Source organism: Papaver somniferum, chromosome 3 (assembly GCF_003573695.1).
Source record: "Papaver somniferum cultivar HN1 chromosome 3, ASM357369v1, whole genome shotgun sequence".
NCBI lineage: Eukaryota > Viridiplantae > Streptophyta > Magnoliopsida > Ranunculales > Papaveraceae > Papaver > Papaver somniferum.
In genome coordinates this window covers 189,718,660-189,729,989 of record NC_039360.1, presented here as the reverse complement: position 1 = coordinate 189,729,989, position 11,330 = coordinate 189,718,660, and the positions used below count along the sequence as shown (strand labels likewise).

At 36.1% G+C, this 11,330-nt stretch overlaps 1 protein-coding gene and 1 long non-coding RNA gene across 4 annotated transcripts; both read right to left on the bottom strand.

Moving 5' to 3' along the window:
- Nucleotides 1-1,612: 1,612 nt before the first annotated feature.
- Nucleotides 1,613-7,518, bottom strand: LOC113358307 (protein NLRC3-like). Of its 3 annotated transcripts, XM_026601832.1 has the most exons (16): nt 7,208-7,518; nt 7,018-7,123; nt 6,297-6,359; nt 6,050-6,220; nt 5,755-5,828; nt 5,526-5,628; nt 5,029-5,071; nt 4,730-4,792; nt 4,268-4,491; nt 3,737-3,857; nt 3,552-3,655; nt 3,265-3,378; nt 3,020-3,190; nt 2,772-2,918; nt 2,498-2,643; nt 1,613-2,245 (listed from the first exon to the last, which is right to left on the bottom strand). In XM_026601832.1, the coding sequence occupies exons 1-16, from the start codon at nt 7,269-7,271 to the stop codon at nt 2,094-2,096; spliced, it is 1,866 nt and encodes a 621-aa protein (XP_026457617.1). In that variant the 5' UTR covers nt 7,272-7,518; the 3' UTR covers nt 1,613-2,093. The 3 variants fall into 3 exon arrangements, with proteins under 3 accessions (XP_026457617.1, XP_026457619.1, XP_026457618.1); XM_026601834.1 differs by lacking the exon at nt 1,613-2,245 and having other exon boundaries at nt 2,525-2,662; XM_026601833.1 differs by lacking the exon at nt 1,613-2,245 and having other exon boundaries at nt 2,564-2,687.
- Nucleotides 7,519-9,422: 1,904 nt separating this feature from the next.
- LOC113361973 lies at nt 9,423-10,568 on the bottom strand. The gene is made up of 3 exons (XR_003365466.1): nt 10,230-10,568; nt 9,932-10,126; nt 9,423-9,856 (listed from the first exon to the last, which is right to left on the bottom strand). It is a non-coding gene; the product is annotated as an uncharacterized LOC113361973 (long non-coding RNA).
- Nucleotides 10,569-11,330: the final 762 nt, after the last annotated feature.

Below are 11,330 nucleotides of genomic sequence, written 5' to 3'. Positions count from 1 at the left end.
GCAAATATTATGTGTTGAAGCAAAAGAGGTTTGTCCATTATGTTTCATGGATAACCACAGTCTTATGCAATGCCCTTGGATGTATTCAAAGTGTCCACGGGAAGGTTGTTCACGCATCAGAATGGTGATTGAATCACAACCGGAAAAGCTCAGGTATTTGCAATGTCAAGATCCCAACTGTCCAGAGGAACCACATATGCTAGATGATGCTATGAAGGTTAAAGAAGAAGAAGAAAAGTTTGCAACACTCTGCAAAAACTTCAAACTTAAAGCCAAATTGAAGAAGAAGTTATTACACTGCAAGCATTGTGGATATGGAGATCACGAATACAAACATTGTTCACAGAGAATCAGTGGATGCACAAAGCTTGGTTGCAAGACTTTTATGCATTTGTGCACTTCTTCTGAAGAAGACACATATGGAAGACATTTCTGAAAATGGCCTAGGTGTTTTTTGGTGGAGTGGGCTGATTGAAGTTGAAGGACAAATCGATTCACTATGATATTATGTGATTTAGTTTACTGTTTATTTTGTGTTATTATGATTATCTAAACCAAACATGTGGATGTTTTCATATTTGCACCATCAATATCATAACTAATTTAAATTTTTCTTGGATTAAACATTGCACCATCAATATCATAGATAAAAACATACTGCATTGGATTAAACAACCACATCATACATGAGAATAAAAGAAATACATCAGATTAAAATAACCACTACATAGGCGTCAATTCTCGTCAGGTGGTGGAATTCCTAGGACGATGTAGGGATCATATATGTTGAGCACCCTAAGAATGTTGAAACAAGCTTGGAAGTCGAAAGGACGTCCTCCATGAGATACTGCACACATCGCTAGTGTTCTGGGTTCCACTTCATGTACAGCTTCACCGTTGAGTTTATTTTTTTGATTCTCCACTCGTACAACGACGAATTCCGATACATGGCGACTAATTAAACTAAAACGATACGACAATACGTGAGAATCACGCCCATTAGTGTTCCCCGTTTCAGCGACGAACATTTTATAAACTTTCTCCCATAAACACAACGTCGATTCGGCTACATTCTTATCGACATCATCTTGTGTGTGAAAAACAAAGGCTCTACAAATAGCTAAATCCTCTTGTTGAGTGAATCTAACACCAGGAACTCTAGGAGGCATTTTTGTAGATGATTTGAGAGTGAAGAATGTGTGAATTTGGAGTTGAAATGGGGAGTATTTATAAAACTCAAAATTATAGCCGTTGGATCACAAGATTTTTCAAACGTCCAGATTTAGCCATTGGCGGTTTTGGGAAAAACACGGGAGGGTTCATCACAGACGCTGGCGTGTGATGGAAAAACGGGCGAGTTTGAGACACACACCAACATTTCTGGCTCACATGCCAGCGAGTGTGCCACAACCGCCCGACGTTCCATCAAGCGCGCTCATGTTTTTCCATCTCACTCAACAAACCAACAAATTTGTTGGTTTACCCATCCGTTTTTCATGTTTGTTGAGTCCATAGTGGATCAAAATGAACAAATCTTGAATTTGTTGAGCCCATATGAACTATTCTAATAAAGCTTCTGACTATTGATATAAATCACATACTCCAAATATAAGATTGATAACTAGTGGGATATATTTGTTTTTATTTTCTTTTAAACCTTTCCAAAAATAATAAAATCACTCCATATACATTTATTTTTAATTTCAGTAATAGTCTAGCATTTAATAAGGATAGGCATGACATTTCCTTCGGTCTCCTTAATATTTTGACTTAGTCAAACCAGGCATATGTTTGAATCAAGCTAATGGATTTTGGCATTTCCAGCCAAGCCAAGCCAACCCCTATACATATGACATTGCAAGAAAATTGATTCATAAATGAAATCTGATTCTGCTTTTGCGTGCATACTTGTTCACTTGTTGACGCAGTAGGTAGATTCCCTTGAGTCAAATCTGTACATTGATTACCCATACTTGTTCACTTGTGAGGCAGTAGGTAGATTTCCTCAAGTCAAATCTCCACATTGGCTACCACGATCATTCAGGAATCGCTGGACAGGATGTGTATTGGCAGATAAGAATTGAGCATGTACTCTAGGGATCATTGTCGTAAAGAACACCAGCGACAGGCGATGATGGAAGAATTATGAGAGGTCTTCCACGGCACTGAAAATCAGTGACTGTGGAAGTTGGAGTTGGTTGGTAACAACCAGGATTTCCTGTCAAATCCAATTGCTCCAGCCTACCTGAACAAAAAACATGTACTATTAAGTAAAGACATGTCTTGTTTTGCATTAGCTTATGCTGAAAAGCGAAAATTTTACAAAATGAATGAATGGCAGTCTACGTGTCAGCCTAATGTATTGAAATTATGAGGAGAAACGATACATTCTGGTACACAGTAAGACGGCCTTGATATAGCCACACCTTCAAATTTCTAAACAAAATCAAACTCCAAGCGAATGAAATCATTTAAATATATTTTACCTGAGACATACCTTTTGATAATCTCAGAGCCGAACATATAGTTTCCAGTGATTCCGAAGGCATAAAATTATGTGCAGCGTCGATTGCAACAAGTTCCAGAGCCCTCGAAATGAGTTCCACAATGAACTTTGCAGTTTCGATTCCACCTTGGTTTTTGCTGTCAATAGATTGTCATACTAGTCCAAATTATGTAAAACATTCCTCAAAAAAGAAAAAGAAAAAAAACCGTTAATATATATATCTTTGGGACATGATTTGAACTGCTTTTTAAGTTAAAGATAAAACCTTATGTTGATGCAAGCAAGTTTCATCTCCTTTGGTAGTTCTTCACGTAGTTCAAAGAAGCCAGAAGGACCAAGCCCAATGTTTTCAATACTGAATAACTTAATACATGACACGCCCAAATAGTTGGCCAACGACTTTGCTACTTGCCTAAACCATCGAGAATCAAAATCAATCATCAATACATGTTATATCACCTTGAACTAAACGCAACATATATCTCATTTTTCACTCCAAAAAAAAAAAGGTACCTCCCAAGGTTGTTATCCGCAATAGATAGAGAAGTCAACTGTTTTTTTGAAGTAGAGAGATAATTAAGAAGGTCAGCTACTCCTTCATAGGAGAGTTTGCAGTCCTCTATCTTCACACTAGACAGTGGCAAATCTCTTTCGGATATCTTGGCAAAATACGGAACTAGATTCCTGAAAATTTTAAGAACTAACTTTGGTAACTGTGGCACACCGAATGTATGAAACAGGTCTAAGAACTGGCATACCTAACCCCATCATCACCAATAGGATTGTCGCTCAAATCCAAATTTACCAAGTTAGGCATTTGAAGCAAAGCATATGTAAGACCCTTTGTGTCATCTTTCTGCAAATCATTCCCCCTGAAATGAAATAGAACAACCAAGAGAAAGCCAGGCTGTTCAGTTAAAGAAATGATGAATGATAGATCTAGTAGTCTAAGTAACTCAGCAGAGCATAATCAAGAACCAAGAGACACCCCACCAAGAGAGAGAAACATAAGGAAGAGCGCACCCAAGGTGTGCGAGTCAGGTACCTTAGATTCAGCACCTGCAAAGACAAGAAGGATTTTCCCGTTCCTAATGATGATGCCATAAAATTTGAGGGTCTCCCTTTAGCGCTAATGAGCCAACCTGAAATCTGCAAGAATCACCCCTAAAGAGTCCTATCGTTTTCATTTTTACAGAACAAGACAATTGCAAGTTCCGGTATCCTACTCACCTCATTCTCAGACAGGTCAAGGATAGAAAGACCAGATGACGCATCAAGAAGGGTTTCCAAAACCATCTTCGCAAAACTTGAACCCAGACAATTCTGGGAAAAACTTAACAAATGCAAAGAACTACACCAAAAAGACAATAATTTGAAAAAGAAAGATAAGTGTAGATGATAAAATTCAATAAGCCTATGTAACACACAATCCATTTTTAATTAAACAATGTGAATGGGCATGTTGCCATTCTAAGGCATGTCAGTGGAGATTACAAAAAAAAAATTAAATGTTTTTACTATCAGATTAATAACTTAAACATTTCATCAATTGAAGTTTATATTCTCTTTCACTGGTCAAACGCTTTTGTTCTCCTCTTTGAAGTACCATTAATCGGTATTTAATAATAAATTAAAATTTTATCAGTAAATAACTCTTGAATCAGATATTAAATCACATGGACCTTAATAAAAATACTTAACATGAATGTCAAATTCATACAAAAATAATTACAGCATCCCAGTAAACAAAAAGAACTTTACCTTCCTGAAGAAAGGAACGATAAAAACCCAGAAGGTAAGCAAACTGGATTGCTATCCAAAACACTGGACGCCGTGATCGAGAAGTACTTCATGCCATGTTTTTTAGTAGCATTTAAAGAATGAAATATTGCGTTCATGGCAGTTGACTGAAGCCTGCAGTATATAAACTCAAGAGATGACAATGTCTCACAGTGTTGTCTCAAAAGCATGCATGTTCCATTGACCTGCATTCACATCATAACACGAACTTAAGCCAAATTCAGATAAAATTACAGTCAGAATGCTAGCTTACTTACATTGAATTAGTAGCAAAACTCTATTCATTGATTCATATGATATGGATGCATACCCAGTTCATTAGACTCATAGTGTCAACGAAAACAAAATGGTAGTAACCCCTGAAGTTCAGGCGTCCTAGTAACTAATTGACTATACATGCACATGAACATATGTTCCACTTACATGCTCTTCAGATTTGATCCCACGTAAGACCAAGCTCCGTAGATTGCTGTTCCTTAATAAGCGCTATTATTAATCAAGTCGTCAGTGATTGAGCAAACAGTAAACGATAAATGACAAAGTAGCATACAAGTTCCAAGGAAAACATCTGAATGTTTATGTCGTCTAGGATTTGAAACCTAACTACAAGGACAAACTCTAGTGCAACATGTGATTTAATTTTAAACCCATGCTGCTACTATTGAAAAACATAAGAATAAATCTAGTCAAGAAAATAATAGGATAAACATAGATAATCTTACACATGTTTCTGCATTACAATGCACATTCTGAAGTTTCAGGCATCTGAAAGAAAGAAAATGTAACAAATTATTCAAAGAAGAGATCCTCAACAGCTTAACTAATTCATCAATTTTTACGAAGAAGGTAAAAGAAGTATCATATCTTTCTAAAAATTAATTTAATTTGTCAAAGAAATAGCCTCTTGTAGATGACATATATGCTCTGCATTATCCGTAGACCTCAGATAAACGACATACGACAATCTGAATTTACCTTGTAGGTAGCTAGAGGATGAGAGGTTTAGGTGGTCAGTGAAATTATCAACAAAGTAACAGAAAAAAGGTCAAAAAATGTCCGACATCGGGAGGGAGATCATAATAACCAATAAGATACCAATATTAAAAATGGGCATTTATCCACATCATTTTTCATGAATGATATTAAATGGAATGTCAAACAGAAAACAGTACACCTCAGTCTTGTAATATAGACTTAAATCATATGCTACTATATTCACCTTGCATAGCACCCAAATTGTTGGCAATGATAAGATATCTTTGAGTAAGTACAGGATATGCGACATAGGCATCTCTCATAACCAACACATTTCATAATAGTGTCTGCACTGACCAAGGAAAAGCAAGTCTATTCATTTAGCACAGAGTAAAATAGCATATATGAAATATAAAGCAAGACTAAAGTCAAGAAAACATTACATAAGATACTAAACAATGAAGTTTGTTTACCTGGAATTGAAATTTCACCAATACATCCATCAAAAGATGGAAGTAGTGCTTCCTCCGCTGCTTCATCTAAGCAACTGTTTGTTCAAATGAAAAAAAAAAAAAAGCCAACAACTTATAAGTCGCAAGGAAAGCAACAACGGAGATAAGAAAGTATTTGAACTGAGATAAGAAAGAATTTAATAAGGCCCCAGACAGGATAAATAGACCACACCCAGAACTGTATGCAAAAAGTTTGAATTATTGAATTGCTAATTATGATCAGAACTGGAACGGTATTTTCAGGAAAACAGTATACCTCTGTATATGCGCTTCCCAGTACAACTGCTGCCAGTCACCATTAAAGCTTGCTTGCTCAAACTTCGGTATCATTTGCTCTGTAAACCGATCACCTGGTCTATTCTGCTTGACCCCCTCCGACCACCTTGACTTAAACAGTGACTCCCAAGCTGAATTAAAGGCACAGTATCTAAAAAGCAAGCATTCAGCTCTCAAGTTTTTTCAGAAACAGATTACATGTAACATAAGTTCTTTAGTTGGCAAACCTTCCACGTTTCTTCCCATCCTTATATCCTTCACCAGAAAACTCGTTATAGTTCTTAAATGAACTGTGGAATATATAAGAACAGCAGTAGAATAAGCATATGGATTTATATAGCAATATGCAACTCGATTCGAAAATGTAACGAGAAAGATTTGACGTTCCAGATCACTAGAAAAAACGTAAATAGAAATAAAATAACCAGTACCCTGGGAACTGAATCCTAAGACTCCTAACCGAAGTTTGAAAAATAATGTACTAGTCATCTGCAGTTTTTTATTTTTGAAAGGCAAGTCCTCCGCACTCCGCAGTCAATTTTAAAGTATCACAAAGGATCGTACAAAAGAGAAAGTAACAGAAGGCTAGCCAAATAAGTGTATGTTTGACATATACAATAAAAACTCCACCAATGCACCACCTAAAAGTTCACTTTCAAACTACCATCGTTAAAAATTGTAGAAATGTAGTATGCTAAGGATTTGATCAGTTCTCATGAAGCAACAAACCCAGGCGGTCGTAACAATATATAAGTCCACCAATCAATGCAAGAGTAATCCAAAGTTAGTATGTACTATACTACATAAAGACATAATTACAGTTCATATACAATGTAATCACACCCATAATTGCAGTTTAGTTTACAGAAAAACATTTTTCAATCGTAATTAATGCAAAAAAATAAACAATGTAATCGATTCATAAACGATTCAGCGTAGACTACTAACATTTGGGATTGTAATTTTTGCAAACCGAAAGCAGGCAAACGTGTAATTAAGGAATCAAACAAGTCCAGTGGTAGTTCATATACATCCTGCCAATTCTGTTCATCCCCTGAAGAAAAACTTAAGCAATTAAAAAATTGTCCCAAAACCACGGTATATGTTTTCATTAAATAATATAATCAACAAATTGTACCATGTATGATTTCTTTTGTAATTGCTTTCATACATAACGAAAGCAAATCAGGAGCATCTGTCATATCTGTACTAATAAGCGCAAAGAACCTAAATTGCTATCACTTCTCCCGATTTGGTGGAGAATTCCTCACTCTTTTACGGGAAAAAGAAACGAAGCAGAAGCGGAGAAAGAGGAGTGAGGGGGTCAAGAGAATTCCCCACTCACATTAAGAAACACTACACAAATTTTATTACTATCCCAAAAATTTTAGGGTTTAATTTTGAATTTCTCTTAGGGGAAACTGGGTGTGACGCCCGTGCTCCCACATATTTGCATAACAATAGGTATTGGTGAATAAAAATAGGTTTATGGTTTATGGTTAGATTTTTTAAATATTTTGCTTGGCGAAAAATAAAAATAGATTTTTTTTCGTCGGTGAAGGATTTTTTTCACTCGAGATTTCTTTTTTTACCCTTAAGTATTTTTCTGCTACTCAAGATATTTTTTTCTTTTATCCGTGCATATTTTTTTTTAATTCAAGATATATGTCTTTTTCCAAAAGAATAAATTAATAAAAGGATAGAAAGATAAAAAAAACTACATGATAAAAAAAATTACCCGCAAAATATTGTTTTTATTCAATATTTATTTTTACCCGTGATTTTTGTTTTTTTACTTAAGAGTTATTTTCATGTGGGGCCGATAAGATTTTTTTATTTAAATTTATTTTTATATTTAAAAAATTATTTATGGTGGGGGTAAGAAACTATTATTTCCTATTGGTCTAAATTTTTTCAAAAGATTTTAATGGTCTAAATATTCTCTGGCCAGAAGCTCTAAGAAGAGAGCTTGATTCAGCTTTTAACCACAACAAAGGAAAATCACCTGAAATCATATTATTAATTATTGTGTTTTCCAAGAACATCTGGTGGTCTCGCGAGAAAAAGCGTTTTCTATATGGTCCATAATTATTCTAAAATATAAAATGGACAAAAATACCGTTTCGTACTATTTAGCATTAATTTTTAGTAATTTTTCTATTTCCATAATTATTTGAGTTCATGCTCTCTGATGAACTCTAAACTTCCTACTTATTCTTTTGTAGGAATTTATTATTACTAGATTTTGTGCTCGTGCTACGCACCGGGCATTTTTCTTTTAACCATCTTTATATGGCCTGACTAAACTTTTTGTTAGGTGTCGTGGGGCTTCGCCCCGTCGCGATACATTTTTGATTAGGTGTGGCTCGGCTCCGGCTTCGCCTCGCCTCGCCTTGTCCCGTCATTTAGGATTCTACATAAACAATGCATAAGAGCTTGGTATTGCTTCGGCTTCGCCTCGCCCCGTACTGATGCATTTTTGATTTGGTGTGGCTCGGCTTTGGCCTCGCCTCGCTCCGTCGCGATACATTTTCGCGTTGCCTCGCCCCGTCCCGTTATTTAGCATTCTACATAAACTATGAAAAAAAAACTTTGTATTGCTTCGACTTGGCCAAAAACCATCCATCATCATTTTTTTTTCTTTTAACTGTGTCTTTGGTTTGGGGTGATGTGGCTTCGCCGCGTCCCATCGTGCAGTTTTGATTTGGCGTCGCCGGACTTCGCCCCGCCCTGTCGCGATGCATTTTGATTTGGTGTGGCTCACTTCGGCTCGCCCCATCCTGATGCATTTTTTATTTACTGTCACGCGGCTTTGTCTTGATCTGTCGCGATGCATTTTTTGATTTGATGTGGCTCGACTTCGCCTCGCCCCGCTGTTTAAGATTTCTTTTTTGCTATGCAATGGGCGCATTAAACACACTCTCCTTTTAGGATTATGTTATTGTTTTTAGTAGATGCTAGTTAATATTTATCGTTGCTGGATTCCTAGATCTTCCAACTCGGTACTGTTAGAAATGTTATCCTTTAGTAATTTTCCCCTTAATGTGCCTACAAACGATTTCCACCAAAAATATTTGTTCTATCGTTTTCCTGTTGTATTTAGTTTTCGCTCCAGATTGTAGTGTAATTACATTTTACCCTTTGCATTTGCTCAACCTTTGACATTATAATCTAATGAAACAAAAGCTATCGCCGAAACTCCCCATGTTACAATGTTTATCATTGACCTTCACTACTCAGTATATCAGTAGGGAAACATATGTTAAGGTCCCTAATGGCTAACGCCACTCATGCTTATTTCACCTTGTAGATTATTGCAAACACATTTAGTACACCAAACTCTACATGGTTTCTTTCCAAACCCACAGTATATATCATGTTAATTGGTCCAATAACGGTACTACAGTTATAGAAAAATAATGGGCAAACATAAAACCCAAAGTGCACATATGAGGAGATATGACAAAGATTACCAAGATGCAAGATTCACATGCAATGCTCCTTGGTATTACATTAGCGCACAGATGCATTGTGCTTGAGAATGTTTCATATCATTGTGATACAAAAAAAGTAACAAACAATCTAGTTGGAGATCTCTGTGAATGGTGAAACTCATTCACTATATAAATGTTAGAATGATTCAAACTACCAAGACTTCCTTATACGCCTGGGGAGCTATTGAAGAGCAAACGTGTGTCAGAGGTGTGTTCAATTCCATTTGAGAAAAAAACGGTGTGCAGTCTTCGCACGACAAAAACGGTGTGCAGTGTTCAATTCAACAATTAACCTGTGTTCAATTTACTATTAGCCTGAGTGAGAATAACAAATGAAAGGTAAAGGGTACACATTATAGGTTGCTTACATTTTGGTCGAGCAACAACACAACCAAACTGGTAACCTCTTGGGTGAGCATCAAGTCAACTTCAAGCCATTTACGGGTGATCCTAACACAGATCTGGCATGGTTAGCAATTCAAGAATCTGGCTAACTGCCATATACATGGTAACTGGATTTTCTTGGTAGAGCTAAATCGGAGTTAAGATACCATTGAAATTTACTGCAATACTCGGCCAAAAAGCAGTTAGACCCAGATGTAAAATTTAGAAAAAGAAAAAAAAAAAAAAAAAAAAAAAAAAAAAAAGTAAATTTGATTAACTTACCTCTAGAAACAAAGGCAATCCCTGGATTTATTTCAAAATGCCAAAGTGTGCCAACAATTTCATTTCAACTTTCCGATCTATGTCATGTAAAAACACATCAGTCACACCTCGTAGTTGCTTGAGGAAACTAATCTCATGGCGCATCAATCATGTTCAAATCCCATTCGTTAACTTACACCTCATCAGGTAATATGTAACAGCTTTGCACATTTCATTGATAGAAAATACCATTTCTTACCTGAACTCTTGCTGAATTCAGTTGGAAATAGTTTCACGCCAAAATATTAAGACATTCCATCAAGATAAGTTGGAACTTAGATTTAGTTTAGATTTAGAAGACAAAGAGAAGAACAAGAGAAGAGAAATAGTTTTGAATGAATAATAATAATATTGATTCGGTGAATATAATTTACATGATAGCTCTCTGTTTATATACAGGGATTCTAGAGTTCTTAGCTTGTAAAACAAGTGTTTCCTAGTTTACATAGTTTCCTGAGATACAACAACTTCTATGTATAGCAAACTTTAGAGTTTGTACGTAACCTGTGGCTTGAATATTACGGTATCTCAATACCCTCCGCAAGCGTAACGGGTCATCAAGAACTGTTAGCTTGGATCTTAACAAAGCAAAGCGATCTTTGGGAAGTGATTTTGTAAATATGTCCGCTATCTGATCTTTAGAAGAAATGAATCGAACATCAAGTTGTTTAGAAGCAACTTGATCACGGACGAAGTGATAATCAATCTCTATATGCTTTGTCCGTGCATGAAAAACTGGATTAACAGTAAGATAGGTCACACCATAGAACAAGTGGAGATGCAGTAGAGATTTGAAGTTCCGAAAGAAGAGAACGAATCCATATAATTTCAGCTGTAGCAATAGCAAGACCTCGATACTCATCTTCAGTACGAGAACGAGACACTGTTTTTTGTTTACGAGCTCTCCAAGAAATAATATTACCACCTAAATAAATGCAATAGCCACTGGTAGAGCGACGATCATCTAATGAACCTGCCCAGTCGGAGTCAGTGTAAGCTGTGAATGACAACTGCAAGTTATCTGCTGGCTTGAGAGTAATTCCAATGAAATTACTTGAGATA